Source organism: Miniopterus schreibersii (assembly GCF_964146895.1).
Source record: "Miniopterus schreibersii genome assembly, chromosome: 10".
NCBI classification, from domain to species: domain Eukaryota; kingdom Metazoa; phylum Chordata; class Mammalia; order Chiroptera; family Miniopteridae; genus Miniopterus; species Miniopterus schreibersii.
Genome location: NC_138110.1, coordinates 37,487,603 through 37,511,212, shown reverse-complemented (window position 1 = coordinate 37,511,212; position 23,610 = coordinate 37,487,603). Strand labels below are relative to the sequence as shown.

Below are 23,610 nucleotides of genomic sequence, written 5' to 3'. Positions count from 1 at the left end.
CTGCCTACCTGTAAAGCAGACGGGACACTTGAAGGTGCCTCCCATCCCTTCAAAGCTGTGCTCTATCAGGTGGCACTGGAGTTTGGCAGGGGAATCGAAGGTCTGGCTGCAGAGTTTGCACTCATGGTTCAGTCCTTCATCTGTTAAGGAAAATGCAGGATAGAAAAGTTAAAACCCATCATATCTCCCATAGACTACTGAGTTAACTATAAGTGCACACATGAAACCATTTCCATCACCTAATATAAATATGTGGTAATATATATGGTTTCTGATTATTTCACTTTATGGATTTATATCAATTTAAAACATTTCTGAAATTTAAAATCCAAAGATTATAAGGGTAGTTAGTACATTTTATTATGCTTTTAAAGTATAATTGGTATATCAATAATGAAGCATCTTCTTTTCTCTAATTATCATAATTTTATGGGCTGTGTATTTCCAAAGTCCTAACATAAAGGACCCACAGAGAAATAGACAGCCTCTTCCTCAGGCCTTTTCTCTGGTTTATCTAGAAAGTTCTAGAAGTTTCTTTTTCTAACCATAAAGTCCTTAGTGGTATTCCCATTGATAAGATTTTCTTTTTCTACTTCCAAAATAGTATAGCTTATAGTATCTTATAAATGCTCTTTTCTTTGCTTGGTACTCCCAGACCCCCATATCTTAATTCATTCCTCCTTTACTTTCTAAGACAGTTTCAATTTTACCCCCCATCTAGATTCTGCCTGTCTTTCTCCAAGGTCAATTTTATGAGCTTCAGGCTCACATTTGACTAGATTTTTCTTTGGTGGCTTGGAAACAAGATGGTAGAAAAAAATATTTTGATGTAATACCAATTGCAATATAAAGTGAAACATTTGTGTTAATTTTTATGTTGCTTTTTTCCTCCTTGAAATGTTTATGAAATTTAAGATTTACATATTGTCCTAACTCATTTCAATGTGCAATATAAGAAGTGAAAACCGGCAGCCCTACAAAGAACCTAAAACTTTACTGCTTGCTGTGTTTCAGACATGGTTGTTCTAAGTGCTTACAGATATGAATTCACTTACTTCAACAACAACTCTATGAGGAGTACTCCTACTATTCCCATTTTACGTATGAGGAAAAGGAGGCCCAGGGAGTTCAACTGACTTTGCTCTGAGTCACGGGGGCAATAACTGGTAGAGCCAAAACCTAATCCTAGGCAGTCTGGATTCGAACCCAGGCAGCTCGGCCAGGGTCTGGAACCTTAGCAGAAAAACTATAGCAAACACCAGCCACCACTGAGACTACTTATTAGGAAGAGTAAAGGGTCAGAGGCTGCCATTTAACCTTCTGTTATCAAGCTATACTTTTATCTTCTCTTGTTTGCAATGATTAAAAATGCTAGTAAGGAACATCTGTGTCTGATATTCCAGATCTAGGGAATGAAAGACAAATTCCCACTGTGGGGGTAATAAGTCTATACTTCAAAGTTATTTCCTTTCATTCGACGCAACATGGGTGCGTTAAGTCCTTCATCAGTTGATATTACTGGCAACACAAAAGCCCAATTACAAAGTGAATTATTATTAGCTAACTAGGAGTAAAATCACTCTATTTGTATTCCTAATCTTTCTTCTCACACAAGTATGAGTCTTTAGAAGCAGAGGATTGGAATTTGTAAAAAGAGAGGCAAAGCACTAATTAAGCCACCCAGTACTGTCTACATTTCACAAGAGATAAAAACCTACTCTGTATTTGGGTGGCACAGTAAATTCCTTGATTATAATTATGTAAGAAGGAGTTTAATTGTGCATACTGACATGACAAGGGGCTATACAGAAAGCTTTAGGGATTATATAAGATCAAGGACTTTTCATCTGTTCTTTTCTTTTCTTTTTTTTAAATTTTAAAGTTACCAAAAATTTTTCCAAATTTTAGATATTAAGAAACATAAGAAACATTATTTATTGTAGGGAGTTAGCTCAGTAAGTTAATCATCAGGAAGACTTGCCAAATTTAAACATTTTCTGTTTTCTCAATGCTGTATACCTTTAGTTTGATAGTAAGACAGTAACTAAGAGTTTAAATTTTATCTTTTAAAAAATATATCTTCATTGATTTCAGAGAGAGGAAGGGAGAGGGAGAGAGAGAGATAGAAACATCAATGATGAGAGTCGTTGATTGGCTGCCTCCTGCACGCCCCCCATCGGGGGTCAAGCCCGCAACCCGGGCATGTGCCCTGACTGGGAATCGAACCGCAGTCTCCTGGATCTTATGTCGATGCTCAACTGCTGAGCCACACCAGTTGGGCTAAATTATATCTTTAAATTGTGTGTTTCACACAAGAACTAGATGTGCAATATAAACTTCCAATATTTGTGAAGGTCTAGTGGGTTTTCTTGGGGCTGATGATTGACTGTTACACGAACATAAAACAAATTATGCAAATAAATCTTTAATGCGATGTTATCTTTCTTGACTATGAATATTCTGTTTGGAAAAATAATAGAAGGGAAAACAACAACAACAAAAACACATGTGTATCAGTACAAGGAAAATGTTCTCATCAATTTTTATTTATTTTCTATCCAAAGAACAGAGAAGTTCTATCACAAAATGTGAAACAATCCAAATTAAGTCAAGTGAATTCACAAAGAGGTAACACAGAATCATAAAGTATTTACACATTATTAGTGCAGATTTACTTTTCAGGAATTGTACACTTTCTTTGTGAAGGCACTAAGTGACAGGAAGGATAACAACTACCTTTCCCAAACTCCTCATAGTTTAAAAGCACATTGTAATATTGAAATCATATAGGAAGTTCTACCTGCCCATTATTTCCAACAAATAACTTTTCCTAGTTACTTTTGTAGGATAGAAAAAAATATCTGAATTGCACCACAGCAAATCATAGATAAGCTAAAGCCAGTATGCTCCAGGCTAGACACAACACACCCACACACACTGGCCGCGGCTAGCTTCCCCATGCACGCTCCCCACGCTCCCCCTTGCCTGCGGCCACAGGGTCAAATGGATGAATGAGAGACGGGGGACCCAAAACATTACAACTGGTTAGCAGAATTCATTTTATAATTTTTAATTGGAGAAGGGTGAAAGAGATGGAGATGGCAAACTAATGAAACTTACCCAAAATAAGAATTTGAAAAACGTACCCTTATTCAGAGTCTGTATTTAACTGAACTCTTACAGAGCCTGGCATTTGCACTGTGTGGCTAAGAGCAGTGTCTTAATTTTCAAAGGATTTCTAATAACCCTTAGTATTGCGGGACGTGGCCGAGTTAAGTAAGTCCTGTGTCCTTTCAATATTGAGCTTCTCTTCTTTTTAATCCCTGTCGAGTGTAAGGTAGTAAAGACCAGGCAAGAGTAACTGTGGTTTTCATTTAAAGTCGATGTTCATGAGGCGGTGCTGTCACCACCTGCGGTTCCTGGTGACCTTAAACCTCGGACTCGGGATTCTGCCCACAGCGCCACAACTTGCACCTTGCCTCCTTTGCCTCTTTCTTCCTAAAGGTGCCAAAAGCTTTAAAAAATTCAATCCAAGGAACCATTTCTGCTCTCCGGAAAGGTGGCAGCTGACAGTAATTTGATAATATAGCCTGACTCATTTATTAAAAAGAGATTCTGAGTCAATTGATTTAATAACCATTACAATATCCCATTAAGGATATAATAGGCTAATGCTGCCTTATTTTTTATTAAGAGTTATAGATGAGATCTACAGATGGAACTGCCAGATTTTTTCTTCCTCTTTTTGCTCAGCCATACTCCCCAGGTTTTCTACAATGACCACAATTTGCCTTTGTAGGTAACTTAGGAATCTGAGGAATAAAAAATACTACCCTTTCTACACCTTATTAATAAAGATTGATTACAACGCTGAAATTTTGATAATCAAAACGTTCAATAGGAAATGAGTGATATTATGAAGCAGAAAAAACCCCCTCCATTACTGAACATTAGACTGAAAAGTATTCTAACCAAATATATGTGAAAGCAGAAATTAGCACAAAGGGAGAACGTCACGTCAGAGTGCAGATTAGTCAACTTAATGAGAAGAACATGGAGCTTTCAGTATAAATCTGGTTCTTTCCAGAATAAACAGAAAGCCCTTCTCTATTGTGTACTGGTGGGTGGGGGCCTGGAGGGAGTGTTCATGTGGCCAGCGCTTGGGCCCGATGTCACGGAAGGCAAGAGGGAAGCTCTCATCACTGCGAACATGCTGGAGGCAGTGGCTTCCTGTCCTGGTGAACCACTTTAAAGCATGCCCAAAGAGGGCTTGGGATGTAATTAAGAAATAATTTCACATGTATATAAATTTCAGCTAAAATAATTATTTCCATTTGCTAATCTTCATTTAAGTGTGAACATAAATGTAAACAGGAATCTAGTCTACATAGCAGAGACTGATGCTAATGCAAATATTTACTCCAATCTTAAATGTTTCAAAGGAAAGAGTCTGAATACATAATTGTGATAAACCTCATTGCTTTAGTAGGCAACGTGGTAATCACTTACAAAACAACTATGAGAACAAAAGCTGTCTAAGGCCATTTCAAAGGGGAATAATCGTTTCTATCTCTTCAATTTATAAAACCTGGACCTACACCAGTGTTAATCAGCCAGCGTTGTAACAGAAAAGTAATAGTTACCATTTGGATGCTGAAGCACAACTCAGGTTATAAGCTCCAACATGGCAACTGTTAGCATAACGCAAGACACTGACATTTCAATATAAGCTTTAAACAAGAGAAATCCTTTCAGCGTACTCCAGACTGTGTGTCCCATGTTTATACTCCTTTGCCTTCAATAAAAACAAAAGTCTAAAGCGGCTGCAAGCAAATGTTCGGTGGTTGACTTACATGCAGCTGTTATCCCAGGAATCACTGGAGGCACCCTTGTATCGTCTGATCAACACCGCAGCCATTACTGAGGACCAATTTGTAACAGTTTATAAGTAGAGCTCCTTCTCTCATTCACCCTTGAGACTGGCCAAAGGGTCCTCCAGCCTCTTCCACTGCATAAATCTACAGGCTAAAGTCCAAAGATGCAAACCCCTCCCGGTGCATCATCCTGTGTCAGGGGCCATACTTAAAAGCTTGGATCTGAGTGAGAATAAACTCTGCCCTCGAAATCCAAACGGAACATCAAATGCCCTGCAGTTGTAATTTTTCCAGTTTGAACGTGTGTACACATACCCATACACACACACACACACACACACACACACACAGAGAGTAAATCCAAGAAAACTATGCCCTAAACCAATTCCCAGCACCCAATCCTTCCTTTGGCTTCTCCTCTTCCCTGAGTTAATTTCCAAGCACACATTTATAAGCTTGGGGTCTGAGGAGTGAGAAAGAAAAGCCATACATGACAAAACTCACCCCTCGGCTACGTCGGCTCACCCTAGAAACCAGGAGTAGAAAAATGGGCAGACGGGGCTGTAATTTGCCATGCACACAGCCATCACATCTTTCTAGGTCTGTAGTGCTCAGGCCACTATAATTTGTTGCATTATATACTGCACATATTTCACAACGGAAACACAAACTCACTGAGGTGCTAATTTGGCAATGGAGAATATTACTTAGGGCTCAAAGTCTGCCAGTAGATTAGTCATTAAGCCTCCAAAGTAAGGCAGAATTTCAGGACACGGAGCGTTGTGTGGACCCTTTCTTTACACTGGTTAAAAAGTCCTGCCCTATTCCTTTGAACACTTGAATATGAAAATGAATGTTGCCTCAGGACTAACAGTAGCACCTACTTGGATTTTTCTCACTGGCAACATGCCCTGGCCAGTATTTCTGTGCCACACAAGAGAGGAATACGAGATAGAAGCATAAGACTCACAATAAGAGAGAGAGGGCACTGGGACTACTAAGAGCAAATGAGCACCAGGTACCTTGATTTTGACTATTCACATACCAAGTGCCCAACCCTTAGGTATCTCAGGTAAAGCAAAATGATATATATTCCATGTGTCTCAGCAAGAATCTTATTTCAAGGAGATCTACAAGGGGCAAGTCTGCATTTCACTCAGTCACTACCTGTTTTTGGCCAATGGTATAAAGGCTCCAATGCTTTTGGACTTTATAAGCAAAGGCACGGATATTGACACTGTTATTTCCCATCTTGAACTTCTCATTATCAGCAGGGCTGGAGCAGGAAATGATTCAGCTGGGGTAGGCTGCATTGTACCCAGCAGATTTTAAAGAGCCCAGGGGCTGCCTAGAGCCCCATAAACATCAGCAGCTTGGAAACTAGCAGGAGGTCCAGGTGGGTTGGGATGGGAGAGTCAGGCAGTGGGATTTCAGATGCTCTGAGGTGTAATATCGTCCAATTCCTTGGCTATTATTATCGGTTCTGGGTAGTAGTCATTAGAATATTCTCATGTAGGAGAAAACACTGAAATGCTATTGAAACAATAAAACAAACAACCCATCAGAAAGGTGGCTTCCCTCCACCTGTGGGGACTCGGCAGCGGTATTTTGGCACAAGTTCGGAATGAGAGAGAAACATGTAGACTAAAGATGCCTTTCGATCCTGGCTGGTACGTCTGCATCTCCAGCATTTTACCTTTTTCTTCTCTACTCTCCTAATCTAAACATGAGCCCCATAACTGAAGTCTCAGAGAAAACATACAGTGCCAACCATCAGCTTTAATGGTAAAAATACTTGGGCTCCAAATGTTATTTTTTAGAAAAAATAAACATAAGTTGTGGGGAAGGCACTGAAAAAATCACTTTGAGCTCCCTTTACCTCACTCCCCAAGGAAAAAAACATTCTGAACCAAGAAAAGAAGAAAGTAGTACAAGTTTTCTTTTTTATTTCATTTTAAATAATCATAGTCCAAAAAATGGCAAGGGTGAGGAGGAATGCGGGGGCAGTGAGAGTTGAGACCAACTGAATCCTAAATCCATCTCCTAAGTCTGTTTAGAGGTTAAGGCTGCTTCAGAAAAATAGCTTCCAATATAAGGCCTTGACTTCGGTATATGATGTGTCGCTGTATTCCACTGAAAGGGACCCAGTTTATTTGAACAATTTTCTCCTTTATTTATGGTCACCTGAATACATGAAAGTAACCCCTTTTTCTTTTTCACCACCTAATCTTTAATACTGCTCTGTTTTCTGCCTTGGCAGAAAGTCTGTGAGCATGCACGGATAGTATAAAAAATTCCCTTCCATTTCCCATAATAATTAGGCATACGATATAATTAGACATAACAGGTTTCCGATTCAGTAATGCACTTCGGCTCTCGCCTTGCCTACTAAAGAGTGGAGGTGGCAGTCCAGGACATCTTAATACCAAGAAAGTGCCAAGAATCAGTCTGGGTTATTCATCAATTTGTGCTACAATGCAAGTTTCAGGAGGGCAAGGGCATTTGTCTGTTTTGTGCCAAGTACCTAGAACATATAGAGCTCATCGTTGGGAATCAAGAAATATTTATGAAATTTATGGGAGATATATACATAGCTCGTCCTATATCGAACTTCATCAGAACAAAATGCGGAGACTAACACCAACATAGTATCTACTATTTATCAATTGAGTTTCAAAAGTTTGCTCCTTTCCTTTGTACATTAAACCCTATGCATATCACAAATTTGGACAAGCCAGATTTACCTTATACTTCTTGTCTTCATTATTTCCTGAAATGAAATTAAAATACTCTGGGAAAGAAAGCAAGAGCAAAGTAGCTGTCTTATCTGCCAGCTTGTCTCTGGCAAGAAACTTATGAGTCAAAACTCATCCCTTATTTCAAGAGGAAAATGTTGCTACATATTTTCATACTTGAAATACAAAAAAGAACCATATAAAAGAGGGGATAACTGCCTTTATTTGTTCCAGGTCATAGAGAAGTATCTGTATCATACATCCATAACCCACAGTTCTTGTTTTAAATAATTTTTATTAATAGTTAGGTATTCTTTTAAAGCCCCATTCTTTGAACTAATTGATCAATCAGCTATATGCAATTATTTTACTCTTTGCTCCGAATTTCTCTTGTTTGATATTAAATACCTACTATTATTGCCCTCACATCTGGGACTTCTGGCACTGGTGGGAGTACAGGTATATCTACCTTCGAGTACTGTACAAAAAAAACACACAAATCGGTAACATTGAAAGAAGAGAGTTCATGCAGCATAAACTAAGTGTAATCTTCAAAGTTAAATCTCTCAGGAAAACGTCTTTGAGAACTGAGGTGGTGCAACAGTCAATATTAATTCCACACGCAGTGGGCCGGCGAGGCCAGCCCTGCACTGGACACAGCTTTCATCAGGTGTGCTTTCGTGTTACTGAGCTGAGTTTATGGCAAGGGTTAGGGCCTTTTCTTTCTTTTTTAAAATCTTGTTCTTCTTGTCAAAAAGCCACTAGTTATCCGAAAGAGAAAGTCTCCAAACATTGAAAAGCTGTTTATCCTTGCTAGAAAGCATAGCTTGCTACTGATGATGATTTTAAAACAAAACACCCCTCCCCCCAAAAACCCACTCAAATCAAACAAAAGAAATGGAACAAGGTTCATCAGCTTCTGTAAATGTTATGGATCTCAACAACCATGGGGTTTTAAGTGCCCACAGGTTTAAGGCAAGATACTAGTTGGGCATTTCCAAAGCTAATGATCTTTCCAAGAAACTGTATGATTGATGATTATTGCAAAGAGGACATTGTCTCTCCTACAATGTGGTGGTAGAGTCAGGGTTCAACAAAAAGCACAAGTCATATCGGCAGTGGGGCACGAGGGTGTAAAGGGGGTCCAAATCACTCAGATTTCCACGGGACTTTATCCTGCTCTTTTCGCTCTGTGGCAATACTAAGAAATTCACTAGCAGCAATGCAAAACTCACAATGCTGCATGTTGTTTGCAAATGACTCACATTTTATTGTTCTACTGGTGTGACCTTAGAAACTTGGCCTTGAAGAATAAAAAAAGGTAATGGCTCAATAAATGCAATAAGATTTCTAAAAACAGTTTACTGGAAATGTGCTGCGAAACCTGAATTCTTCTAATCAGACGAAGCCACCCCTTAGAGAAATTTTCCTGTGCATTATTAAGGTGATATACTGCAGTACTAGTTAGAGCTCCATAACCTTTAAATTGCCTGATTGTAATTAAGGCCACTAGTTTTATTTAGGAAGGTTCAAGGAGGCTCCATTTAAGTTGGCTTAACTAGTGTGAATTTAATGTCATGCTGCCAGAAGGCAGAGGAGTGAGCGCTCTGGCCTGGCTGTTCCGTGGCACATGCAGCTGTGGGGTCATGAATTCTAAATTAAGCCCAGATTTAAAGAAACTACAGATATCAGGAAGTAGCTGGGTGTGTGCAAGTACACATTCCCGTGTTTGCATACGTGCACCATTCATTCATTCATTCACTCACTCACTATACTGCCAGTTTCCTAATTTGGGAATCTAAATACATCTAATTATTTATAGTGTGGGTAAAAGAGGTTTATAGTGACTCTTAAGGGCATAATGATCACTTTCATGGAAAGGGGAGCCTTAAAGCCATGTCCAATCAACATTAATGTTTCGAAATGAAAGTTACAAAGGTAGGAATGTTATTCAAAATTACAAAAGAAATTCTAAGGAGGAAAAATAATAGTTAGGAATATGGGGAGAAAATAAAGGGTACTATTTGGACAGACCTCCAAATGGAGTGCTGAGCATAATGTATAAACTTCATTGAAAGGGCGGCAAATCAAGGACTGAAAACAAAAGCTAAGAGAAAATGAAGGTACTCAGTGCATAGACCAGAAGCAGCAAAGGGGTGCGGCAGAAAGAAAATGCTTAAGGATTTGACCCATGTTCAAAATTTTGCTGGATGTGAGCGCAGAAGCATTCATCTCCGGATAGAATGCTGGCAATTTTCTGTAGCTCCAATGGCAATAATGATAAATGAATTTCTTTATAGCCAAGTGGCTCAAGCAGCCAACTACGTAACCACTATATAATTAATAACAATAAGCAATTAAAGAGAACAGCAGGTTACAACTATAAGGTGTTAAAATATATGAGTAAAGGAAAAAACCTGCAACAACACACTTAAAAGAAAAATAAATACAGAATATGAATCTATGTAGAGTTTCTTCTTCCAGACCATGTTTTGGATGAAGCTTTTATGCTTGAAGGAAAATAGAGGATGACATAAAACTACTATAAGGTGATTAACATCCCTCCAAAAACAAATAACGCTCCCAGTGCTGAGAGAAATTTGAAAAATGATACGGGAAACATGATTGTGAAGGCGCAGGAGAGCCGGCTGACCACAATTTGGCATTATCCTCTCACTAAGAAATATTCTAATAAATACCTCACAAAACTGTATTTGTTGCTCAAGTATTTTCAAAGATCCCAGAACATTGTGGTTTTTCATGTAAAATGGGGGAGAAGCAATAAGCCAGGAATTCGTAGGAAAAAAGTCTAAGGGTAAATGTTATATATTTGGCTAAATGCTGGGATAGTAGATACAGGTTAGAAGGGGCTTTTGGAGACAATCTAATTAACCTGGGGATTGTTTAAAAGATTAGGAGAAACAGACTAGAGATATATTGCCCAGGATGGCAAAGGGTTTTGGTTATGGCCAGTGTCAGGATTCAGGGTTCCTCAATCCAATACTACAATGTTCCACCAAACCCTCACTTAAAAGTTTCCTACCTATTAAAGTACAACAATTCGGTTGTCAGTTAAGCAAAGCAAAAGCTACTGTCTTTCTAGATCTCTTACTGATGCACAAAGAGTTATTTATACATCCATGCCACCTGGTCACTCCCCTGCTCCCTGACTAGGACAAGGCCTTGTCTTGAAAACAGAGCCTGAGCTAACGTGCAGCCCTTGATGGTAATGGAAAGTGAACTTCCCCACATCTCCAGATTCTGCACAGGAGCTAGGAACACCATTCTCAGCAGAGCACTTTGGTCTGAGCTGCGAATCTGAAAGAAACACTCATGGTTATACAACTTCTGACACAGAAGGCACCCATGGCTGACTGCTGATGCTTTCTCTCAATGGCAATAACGCAACGACTTGGTTACACTGTCACCTGAAACCTTGTGGAGACTGGGCTTGAGCTCTCCTTTCTGGAAGTATAATTATTCACAAACAAAGACTGATTCTTTAATTCTATTCTCCTATAGTTAATTCTACTTCTTTAAGTGTCGGAATCATTCCCTGATACGTTACCAAATTGAGTATTTGGGAAGAAACTGGGACTGCATGCGTATCCCTAAGTGTGCGGCTTACTGAAAGGTAACTCCACGCTTATGTATGGAAAATAGGTTAGCTCAACACGCTCCTAACCTACTTTTCTCTCTTGGGCATCGTTCTGGATACTCCAGCACGTCTAGACTCTCTACGCTGAGCCAAGATGTTACTGGCATACCAGTGAATCATACTCACTTCTATTTCCTTCTCTCTGTTTCCTGTCAGTCAGGAGCAATGTAAGTGAGAGAGTCATTAGCTACCGAGACGGGGGAAAAGGAAGGGGGGGAAGGGGGAGAGAGACAGAGAGAGGGAGGGAAGGAAGGAGGAAGGAAAGTCACAAGATACATATTGTCACAAAGATTTCTTTCTTTTTTCTACTTAACTTGGAAGTAATAGTGACGAGGTAGATGGTCCTAGGTGTTCTGTTAGGTCAAAAACCAACGCCAAAGACTATGAATCGGGCCTACCAAAAACCACGGATTAGTTAGTAAGTGGATCTGTTAACGGAAGAATGAGACATATAATTAAGGCTAGATCTTTCTCGGACGGCAATTCCTCATATTACCTTCTGCAAAGCTATTAAATATTTCTAAGACTATAATGCCAAATTATAAAGATGCTTTGGGCACAATACATTTTTAATCCCCCTATCTTTATGACAATTTTTCGAAGACCCAAACCAGCTCATTCAAGATCCATTTTAAAAATTTAAATACTGTATACTGTGTCAATATACAAAGGCTGATCATTTTCTAACACAAAAGGAAATCTATTGAGGGAAATGTCACTAAAATCTGTCAACGGCTTTCAACATTTTATTTATTGAAACCCTCTGCTTCGCGCCTGCATGGTATGAGACGCAAACAGCATAGAATTCCAATGCTGTCTCAAACAATCTAAGTAGAAATCTCATTCTTACAACTATAAAGTTTATGTCCTTTCTGAAAGCAAATCATTTTAAGCTCATTTATCAATTTCATTCTTGGTGAAGAAAAACGTAAAACGGTCCAGGGTGAAAGGTGGCCTAGGATGACGTCTTAGCCGCCTGCTCTTCTTTTGCTTCTGAAAAGCGCAGCAGTGTTTGGTTTCCTAAAGACAGAGATTAGCAGGAGAGTTTTTACATTTAACAATCTGGAGAGAAGTAAACACTTTGCATAATTTGATAGGATAGTAAGTGTTGGATAAAGCTAGGAGGCAAATAGTCAGATAGGAGCCAGCAATGAATGCTTTCCTTTCTCAGAATACCAGAGGAAAGGCAGTTTAGAAATTAAAATGAGAGTGGATAAATACATATTAGCATTGTATGACTGTGCAGAATGGAATAAGGTAAATATGCTTAGTGTATTTTCAACCAACCACAGGAACTGACTGCGTATAGATACTTATATTTAGAGAAAAATGTACAGTAACAAAATAAATTTTTTTCTCTAGAGTGGGAAATGAAGTTTTCTTAATTAAAATCGGCCCAGATATTTCAAAGAATTAAAAATAAAATATAATCTCAGCCCTGGCCAGTTAGCTCAGTTTGTTAGAGCGTCGCCCCGATATGCTAAGGTTGTGAGTTTGATCCCTGGTCAGGTTACATACAAGAGGTAACCAATGATGTATAAATAGGTGGAGCAAGAAATTGATGTCAATATCTCTCTCTCTCAATAAAAATTTTAAAAAATCTCAGTGAATTGCACATAACTATGACCATCTATCACAATATACATACGGTGAGCACATGATTGCTGAGGAAGTGCTAGATGGGCATCTTAGTCCAACTGGTCCATTTTGAGCCTTCTTACACTATTTAATGGCACCCACAATATAGGTGGACACCTCCTCAGAAGGGAACAGCACAAGAAAGAGGAAGAATGCGATCAAGTGATACACAGAGGACCCAGAATCTAGGCATCTCTCTTTTGAAATGAGTATTAGAAAATCTGTCTTAAAGTGATAACAGCAGAAAAATTCCAAATCAAAGTAGTCACTGTGGCCTTAACTCACCCGATTAGGTCTACATATTACCTCATCTACTGCAGAAGATCATTCTTTGTGTTCAGGCCAACACAACTTTAAGCACAAGAAGCTGAATGAAGTGTGTACACAATTCAAACTCAGGCCTTCCTCTTTTTCTGAAATCCCCACAAGAAGGAGGCTCTTATCATTGCTAAGACTATTAAAATGGTACATTTCCTCCCATTATCTCTGCCTGATGGTGATTATAAATATAACTATTCCTTATATTTATATAGCATTTTACAATTTTCAAAATGTGTGGTATGGGTTTATACATTGATTCTCAGTTAATCTGCTCAGAAACATTAACTGGTCCAGGTGACCCAAATCCTAGGTAAAGCGTAACTGATTTGATGGGCTCAAGTCTGGGTCTAGGCTCTAGATTAGGGGGAAGAAAAACATTTAAATTTTAATATGGAACCAAGTTTTTAGTTAAACCATGATACTTAGTTGACCGGGCCCTTGTGCTAAGGAAGATAAGAGATCATCGAGCAGCTTGTGCTGGTAATGTCTAAGTTTAGTTAAGGCAATGAGTCACACGAGGGAGAAAAATTAGAAAAATGTACTTCCAGCATGGATCTTTCTGATCATCTTAATGGTTTACTTTAGTGCTCTTTGAAGCTTTAAGGCCAAACAGATGATGCTTTTTTTTTTTTTTTAGGTTATTATTTTTGAATTCATCAAGGTTGAGTTGCAAACTTGGCATTCCAACATCTGACTAATTTATGAAGAAATAGCATATTTCAAATTTGCTGGTATGGGTAAGAAAACCGATATGATTCATTTTATTAACCAAGTCTGTTTTTAAAGACCAAAAATGTCATTATTTTCAAACTGTGTGTAGCAAGGCAGAATCATTTGTTTCCCAACAAATGGAACCAGTTACAAAGCTGTTTTCTCTTCCTCATGCGGAGAGTTTCACAGAGACCGTTAAATATAACTTACTGAGTTGATTTGGAAAATACCAAGAAAACCATATACTGTACAGCTCAAATGATTGGAGTTAACAAAAACAAACAAACCCTCCCCGGCCCCCAGAAATGTAAATAAAAAGTTAGATTTCCCTGTACTACATTTGATTGCATTAATTGATGTTTAAAAAAATCTGTTGAAAATAAAGCCCAGCAGTAACATTTTTCTTTCCTAAATCACAATAGCAGCACATTACAAACATTACCAAAAGGTCCCCTGGTATGACTGTAAAGTTCCACTCTGGCAGTAAAACGCATCTACTGTGTGTTCTCCATTTTCATCTCTACCCTCCCAAATATGCAGGAGAGCAGGTCACAAATGCAATTAAGCCTCTTTGCACATGGATTAAATATTAATTTCCGATGCATACTTAGAAATTGACTGGTCAGCCACTAAATCCTTTTTAATTTATAAAAAGCACAATTTTATTCTAAAGTGAGGTTTGCAATCTGATAGCCAGAGGGCCATTACTGAGTCCAGTTCTGTAATCTGTTATTTTCCCACTGTCATGAAAGTTGCTTCCATGGGGGGGAGGAAAATTCCTCATCTGTGCAGCATGCACTTGGTAGGCCTCGCATACTAGCAAACATAGACCTCTACCGGAGGCTTAAATTGACTTGCGCTGGAGCAGATTAAAAGATATAGTATTTATAAAAGTCATCATAGACTTTATCTGTAAAGCCTCTCTTCCCATGCATCCTGGTACAGTGATTTTAAAAACTAAGGCTTTGCAGCCACTTAGTGGGAGGTGGGATGCCCAGCCCTGCCACTAACAAACCGTTTAATCTCACCTATGTTATTTAACCTTGGCTTAGCTGAACCATCTAGCCAATGGGGCTACCAAGAGCCTACATCATAGGGCTGAGACGTGACAAAATACAGATAATCCATATCAAGTGTAAAGTACTCTGTAAAGATCAGTTATTTTTGTTATTAAATACAAAACAAATGTTTGCTCCATTTGTTGAAATACATCAACTATTTTTACTCTTTAGAGCTCACTTATTGCTTTTGTTCCTCTCTGTTCCGCACCTGAGAGAGAGAGGAGAGGCCGCAGCAGCAAGAGGATGCGGGCAAAGAGGACCGCCGGCTCAGTGCATTAGACGCCGGGGGTGTGTGTGTGTGTGTGTGTGTGTGTGTGTGTGTGTGTGTGTGTGTGTGTGTGTGTGTGTGTGTGTGTGTGTGTGTGTGTGTCGGGGTTCCACAGAAGCTGCTTTCTCCTCTAGGCCAGTTCCGTTAGCTGCCCCAAAGCAGCTCTGGCTTTTGCAGGATTTGAGAGGTAGGACTGAGACAGTGGCTGCAAGGGCAGGGATCTGACGCTGTTCAGAGCCCCGTGGCTGGCGGCTGGGCCAGCAGCCGGGCGTCCGAGCGCGGGCTGCCTCGGGCCCTCCTGTCCCCGCACCCGCAGGCTGTCCGGAGCAGCGGCGGCGGGCTCCGAGGCACGTGGGCTCTTTGGGCAGATCCAGCAGAGCCCTTATAAACGTAACCCAGACATTTATAGGGAAATCTTGGCATACGGTGACGATAAACTTAAAAACAATACCTGGAAGATGTTAATGCTGTTAAATTCCCACTTTTGAAAACCTGTTCCTCTCAAGGCATTGCCAGAACAGTGGTTATTTTTTTCCCTTCATCGTCCTCAACCCGACTGTGTGTGCGCGCGCGCGTGAGTATAAGGGGAGGGGGACTGTTTAGATCATCTATCAGTGTACTTGTTGGTGCGACACAGAAAACTCGTCCAGAAACGAGGAAATGGAAAGAACTGTCGTGCCTTTTGCTGTTCCTCAGGCCCAAGGCCCCATCCAAGTCTCTTCCCTACACTCAGAATTAATTTCTCCCGTGAATTCCTACTCTTAGGGCATTTGTCACATTCTCCTCCCAGCATAAATTCATATCTTGTTTCCCCTACAAGATACCTTCTTTCTGGAGTATCCTTCTTATCCCTTACTAGGTCTGTTCTCAAGGCAACTGAGTTTTTTCATTGTTGTTAATGAATGAAGGGAATGCAGGAGAGAGGGAGGGAGGGGCAGACTTGGAAAGTGACTGTGTCATAAGGGATGTTGAATCCACCCACGGACCCCATGGACCGGATAAGACTATATGGTTGGTTCTTCTTTGTATCTCAAACAATTCAACATATAGCCAGAGAGAACTTTCAAAGTCATACCATTCCTTATTCCTCTACCAGTGATGTGCCTCTTGGCTTAGCTTTCTTACTTCTGATTAGCCCAAAAGTTAAAAAAATAAAAGCAATTGTGTGTTTAGCCTTGTCTTCTATATTTATTTCTATCTAAAAATAATGTTTTCCCTTTTCTAGCAGGGTCTACTTACTGCCTGCTAGTGTTCTGGTCAACTTCATTTTCTCTGGACAAGCAGAAAAATGACACCTAAGCCCTGCCCCATGCCTTCTACATGTGGCTGCCACCAGTTCCCAGGTGTGAGCCTCCACTGAGACCTCCCTACAAATTTTTCTTTATTTCACACATTTTTAAGTCTCCAGTAGAAATAATGGGTCAAAAGGAATGGTCTTAATAAGTCCTTCCAATGGCACTGCATTCCCTTTGTGCTCCACTGCCCCTACTAATCTACGGGCAGTCACAATTTTCTTTGTTTAGAATGCCACCTCATCACAACCTCTAGAAATCAGAAGATACCAGAAGTCATGAGTTTGAAAAAATCCTGAGGGCTAGTCTGACTTCCAAAGCCCAAATAGCTTACAACGGTTGCTAGGGGAGCAAATCCATTTTAGAAATTCAGTATGAAATATCCGCGTTGGGTATCTGCATGATTCTAGTCTCTCAAGACCTTTATCCTCTTACCTGATTGCTATGTCTGACCAGCTGTTCTCAGTAAAAGGGACACCCCCGGTGAGGTGACGAACAACGAGCAGATAAGAAGGAGGCACTCGGCACCCTGTGGGCCAGCGTGATGCCTCCCCTTGCTTGAAGGGGCCAAACTGCCCATTCGTGAGCTTCTGCCACTCTCACTTTCCGAGGCACAGACTGGGATCTTCTCATCAGCACTGAATCCCCTGTCTCCATGAAGAGCACAGATGTCAGGCGAGCCTGACCCAATATCTGGCTGATCAGATGCTGTTTACTTTCCTAAGCCCCAGGTTTTAGTGCATCTCGAGCCCAGGCTGTGGGATTCTTCGGTGGCCCTCCTTGATGGGGGGAAGTAACGGAATGCACACCAGGCCCACGAGTGGCTGGAGCCCACAGCCACACATCTGTGTGAGGCGAGGGCGGCTGTTTTCCAGGGGAAGCTCCCCTAAAGGACAGAAGGTCCAGACTGCTTCTCTGCAAACTAAATCTGCAGGAGGCTCCGGTTTCCTGAAACCACCAGGCATGCCTTGGCATATCCAGCCCAGGGCAAATGACCCGCTTGCATGTCCTCTTTGGAAAAATGGTCTTTGTATGGAATTAAATAAATAAATAAGGGTATGCATACATATATGCACACAGACTTACAAATATGAAACGAATCTCTTTAATAAACTGGAGAAATCATCTCAGCGCGTGGAGAGGCAGTCATTAGGGGCCCGTGACAAAGGGGCCTCTGGGTTCTCTCCTTACCTTTGATCTGCATTATGAAATGTTAATGTCCACCCCATCAGCGCCCCTTCCAGAAACACACCCTTTCTCGGAAGGCTCACCCCTGCCCGCTGCAACTTCCACTCAGATTCCCCATTTATATTTAAGTGCTGACTTGGAGCTCGTGCCCAGAAGCACTGACATTTTTAAACAGGGCTAGCTAAACTGCTAAATAAAATTTATTGATGATAAAGAGCACAGCTGAGATTAAATTGTGGCAATTTAATAATAAACACACTCCTATCCCGTGCAGCTTGACATTACTCCTCTACTTAATGTATGAAACTTAACTCCAAGTGTTCTGTCTGTAGTAAATAACGTGGGGTGGGGGGAGTGTCCGTAGAATCTATAATTTTGTGTTGATTAGGTGGGAAAGAGCCACAAGCACATATTTTGATATCTCTATTAACAGCCTGCTCATGTCTAACTGCAAAACTTGGTTGCACTTCTTTCACCATCTTTGCCCAAGACAGACCAGTAAACACAATTCCTCTCTCTATAATTAGCCTTTTCTCTGAGGGCCCTGAAGTAAGTCTGCATGCCGTAGATTTAATATCCAGTGCTATATCCATATGTGCTGCCCTTGCCTGGTCCCAGAGCATATAAACTCCCCTATTAGCAGCCTTGACTGCTTAATTATGCAGATTTTTTTTGTACCCGCCTGCCTGTAAAATTACTGTGTCTAACCTTTTTTTTTTTCTTTTCCTCTTTGCACCATGCTGGCCATTCTAATGAAATCGGCATAGGGGAAAGGGCCTGATTTGCAGTTATGGAGGCTGCATCGCACTGGCAATCTGTCCTTAGTGGGAGTTACAAAAGAAGTCAAATGCCTTCATCTGGTTCTACCCTATCATCCCCAAGGTGATTGAGTTCACTTCCCGATGCTTCCCAAGTTTTCCTCAGGCTGTCCAATCAGCACGTCCACCAGGGAGCCCAGCCTAGCTTGCAACAGTCTCTGTATCTAGTTACAGCCCCACCAGGGACAGTCAACCATCCACCCCCAAGCCTTCAGATGAAAACCTTTTCTAACAAGGCCGCCCAGCGCCAATGAAATAACACACATCTGCATATCCACTGGGTCCCATGTTTCTTGTGCTCATGGATTATGTATCTTGCAGCCTCTAATAAAGAAATGCAGTTCTTTGTTTAATGTTTATCTTGTGCTTGTTAAGCAAATGCTAATGTTGTATCAGAATGCTTTAGTGCTATTTGGGTTTTTGGTGATTTACTACAAGACAATCTGCTGTGAAGTAAATTTAGAGAGAGGGAGAAAAGGGGAAAAATCATTCTGGCTGAAATGGAGAAAAAGGAAAAGGTTTGACAGGAAAATCAAGGGAAAGGGTATGAGATAGTGTGGTGAGAATGAAGAAGTGGGAGTGCCCTGGAGAGACAGAGCAAAGCCTGAGACAGAGAGACGGACAGGCGGACCGGGGATGGAGGGACCGACACACACGCAGCACTGAGACCCGGGGTGGGCAGGTGGGGGAGGAGCAGGGCCTTATATCAATCCCCTAGCCCCAGGCTGACATAAAACCAGTACAGTTTCCAAAAGGGATGAGATGATAACTTCCCCTTTAGTGATAAGGTAAACAGTGTCCTGAAGGGTAAACAGAAAATAAAAAAGCCCCCTTTTTTCGTTGTCTGCCTTTGTGCCCTGATGGTTAGCACTGTGCACTGTTATTCACAGACCACAGGGAAGCCCTAAATTTAATTGTTCATGCCTAGCTCCGTTAGAAATAGGCAAAAATAATCAGAGCCTCCCTCCTCCCAACTTCTGGGAGAGAGGTGGGGGTCGGGGGAAAAGAAAAGGGGGTGGCAGCTTGAAAGCTGATGAATGAATGCCCTTTATTTATCCTTTGGCAAGATGGGATATGGATATCCACAGTGCAGACCTTTCCCGACTGCTTTCCAGTGTCTGCAATCCTGGTAAGAATGTCATTTTTATACCAAAAGATCATACGTTTCCACCCTATTCACATTTTTGACCGGGGAGGGGCGTGGTGTCAAAATGCAATTCTCTAAAAGTAAAAATGAGAGACCTGTATGTTTTATAATTACAATTATAATTTGTTGACAAATTGCGAGGTTAATGAGGTCTTAGATTTCTGTGTTTTACATTATACAGACTAATTGATAAGAGATAATGATCTCACAATATATACAGTTATCAAATCATGTTGTACATCTGAAACTAATATAATGTTATATGCCATTACATCTAAAAAAAAAAACAAAAAACAGAAAGAGATAATGATGGAAAGAATAGAAAGGTGGGTGGGATGAGTATTTCACTCAGGAAGTGTACTTGTCACAAATCATAGTCTTTTCCTTTCTCTCCTGTCTACATTTCACAAAGTAAATCAATAAATTTCCAAAAGGATAAAAAAAAATCTAAGCGGATAAATGAAAAGCAAACACCTCCCATACGAATACACACTCCGTCAAGTGAAAATTACATCCGCACAGAAGAATGCCATGTTAACTCTCTTCTTGGGTAAACATCTCTATCCTGAACACACTGTAGAGACTGAGGATAAATTTAGTCTTCATGATTAATGCAATTAATTATAAGTACTCTGGGTATTTTTGGAAGTACCTCCGTGATGTCACAGGTTTCCATTAAAAGTGTTAGCTACTGCTTCAGAAAATATATATCCAATACACCTGACTCTTTTCTTTTCTAAACACTTTTCTAAATACTTGTTTTATTTTTCCTCTGAACATTATCATTAATACATTTGCTGCTTTCTAATGGTGTGCTATTCATACAAAAAAGCTGAACTCAAAGCCCTGAATAGCCAATGGAACAGAGTAGAACAGACAGTGAAGGCATCCATTTGCTTTGTGAATTACTGGAAATCTAAAGTCCGAGATTCTCAAAAGTACTGCCTCTTCAGTCATCTAGGACTATCTACAGAGAGAGAAGCTTAATACTATGAGTGGGCATGACTTGGGGATGCGACCCCTGTTCTTTGGGGTTGATCAGAAAGAATCCCCTTTCTTCCATGATTTCCTTTCAGTAAATAACATGACCACGACAGACTTCATTTAGTCTCCAAAGCAAATCCTACTGCTGAAAGGTCTCTCTTCCCATTGTCTTAGCCACTTGGTCCCCGTTGGGGGCTATTATTAGAATTGGAATTTAATGTATCTCTTTTCCCCTTTAAACTTAACATAGGGTCAAAAAGACAGAAAAAGGAAATCAATGGCACATTTCATTACCTGGTTCTTATATCAATGGCAGACTGTGAATCACGAGGCCTTGCTATTTAGAAAGTATCACAAAAGCTCTCTAAATAATAACAGCAAAATATGCATGTCTGAATCTGTCCTCTCAGTGAATTATAGGACATCCCATTTTCATATCACTAATTCACATTATACTTCTATGAGGTAGCCGTGTTTGGTGTATTACACTCTTCATTATAGACCTAAGAAAACAGAAGTATAAAAGTACTGAAAAATGACTCTTAAAGATGAATGTTTAATTCCAGATCTCCTGCCCTCCTCAGGGAAGTGGAGTTTGGGGGAGAGTCCAGGCAGCCCAAGAACCTGGTGCATGCATAGCCACAGCTTACTTGAGGGGGAGCCTGACTCCAGTGGGTTTTCAAAGATCTTCACCTCACTGTCTCTGCCATAGTAACCTTAGTCATGCTCTACCCATCCTGGCCTAGAGACTCAAACAGTCAATGTAGCATATTTTCAAAGATAAGCACTTAGGATTCAGGTGGTAAGAAGATCAGGAACCTTGAATACAACAATATTTTGATTTTGGAATTTTAAGTGATGAGGGTGACACATGGGTAACGGGTGACTGAGTAGGTGTGACACTGCAGTCTTCTGCAGAGGCACCTGAGCACTGAGGATGCAGCTGCTAAGACATTCGTGCACTCCATGGAGAAGGAAATGCTGTCACCGTGGCATCACCCAGAAGCCACGGTCAGTGATACTGAAGCCCTCTGAACTTCTGTTGGCACAGAATCCAGGGTGAGAGTAAGACAGTGGGCTGCTTGGGGGAAAGGGAGGAGGGGCTAAATGAGAAAATGAGTTTCTTGGAGGGTGGCAATTAGAATTAGAAAATGGACTGCATCAGAGCTGAGATTCCAGTTGAGGGAACTTCAGGGAACTACTTTATTAAAACAACAACAGCAACAAAAACTGACAAAAGGCAACCCTTGAAGCTCAATTTAGAATGATATTTCAAGTACAGTAATACCTACATTCTCAGGAACTATCCTATACACAAATTTTCTAAACTTTGTGAGCTGTGGGTTTCACTTTGGACTGGCATAATAAGCCATAAATTCTGAGCAAAATTAACAAAACTATTAAACTGAAGGCATTGGCATGTGAATAAAAGCAGGAAGAGTCTAGAGGGAGTCAACATTTGAAACAAGGGAATAACACAAGACAATTTCCTATTTTTGACAGATTTGAGCTGCACATGGATGCTAGCAGTCTAATAGAAAACTACAGTACTTTTGGAGAGTTTTGATCAAGCATAGCCACTGAAAAGTAAGGTGAAAAGATTGGAAAATAAAGGGCCTGGAGGGGGTGGGAAAAGCACAGTCCTGTGCAAAACTCTGTCCAAATCCTTGGCTAACTTCTACTGACTGCAAGCAGCCCAGTTAAGAATTAAAAAAAAAAAAAATTAAACTGACATTTGAGCTCAAGTCCAAGAGGCAGAGTTTGCAGATTGAGTTCAACAAGTTACTTGCCTCCTAAAACAAAAATATCAGCACACTTTGATGAAATACAACAGACTCCAAAGTATCTAAAACATAATATTCACTATTCTAAGATACAATTTAAAATTACTGGCAAACAAAGAAAATGGAAAATAAGATCAATTTTCAAGAGAAAACAATCAATTCAGATGTTAGCATGCAAGGGTTTTAAAGCAGCCAATATAACTATGCTCAATGATATAAAGGAAAATATACTCTTCATGAAATCACAGCAGAGGACAAGAATCTATAGGGAACCAAACAGAAATTCTAAAACTGAAAGTTAGAATTTATTAAATAAAACAGTCACTGTGTGGGCTTAAAGTCATAATGGGTATGATAAGGGGAAAAGTCAATGAGTGTGAAGAGGTCAATAGACATAATTCATTCTGAAAAACAAAAATAAAGAACTGAAGAAATGAACAGAGCCTCAAGAACCCGTCAGATGGATTAACACCAAGGGTAATTGTGGAACCAAGGAGAAAAGCAACAGAATTATAAAAAATAACGGATTAGGGAATAATGGGTAAATATTTCCCAAATTAAGTGAAAGACACAACTCTACAGATTCAAGAAGCTCAGCAAACACCAAGCAGAAGTATAAGAAAACCACATAAGCATATCCTTGAAAACCAAGATAAAGGGAAAAAATCTTAAAAGCACCAAACAAAACAACAAGGATGAAAGAACCCCACAAAAACATACTATATAGGGAAAAACAATGACATAAATGACCTCTGACAGCTCACTATAAACAATGGAGTCCAGAAGATAGTGGACTAACACCTTTCAGGGATCAAAGAGGAGGTGGGGAAACTGTCCACCTATAATTCTATATCTAACAAAAATATGCTTCAGGTAGTAAGGTGAAATAAAACTCTCAATATAAAGAACACAGAGAATTTGCAGCTACAAAATGTGCTTCTTTAGGGTGAAGGAAAATTAAACCAGATGAAAATTTGGATTTTCAGAAAAGAATGAAGACCATCCAAAACAGTAACTATCTGGTAAACACATAAAAATTTTTGCCTTTTAATTTCTTTAACATACATATCATTATTTAAAGCAAAAATTTTAACATTGTCTTGTGGGATTTATGACATGTAGATGTAATAC

The 23,610-nt window shown here is 40.0% G+C and overlaps 1 protein-coding gene across 5 annotated transcripts in view; it reads right to left on the bottom strand.

Annotated features, from left to right (window-relative positions):
• The window catches only part of ZNF521 (zinc finger protein 521), a 272,429-nt gene that overhangs the window by 27,048 nt on the left and 221,771 nt on the right, over window positions 1-23,610 (bottom strand). For all 5 annotated transcript variants that reach the window (XM_081150140.1, XM_081150144.1, XM_081150142.1 and 2 more), the window contains one exon: window positions 9-140. In XM_081150140.1, the coding sequence (XP_081006266.1) occupies window positions 9-140 (132 nt within the window). The remainder of the gene's footprint in view (window positions 1-8; window positions 141-23,610) is intronic.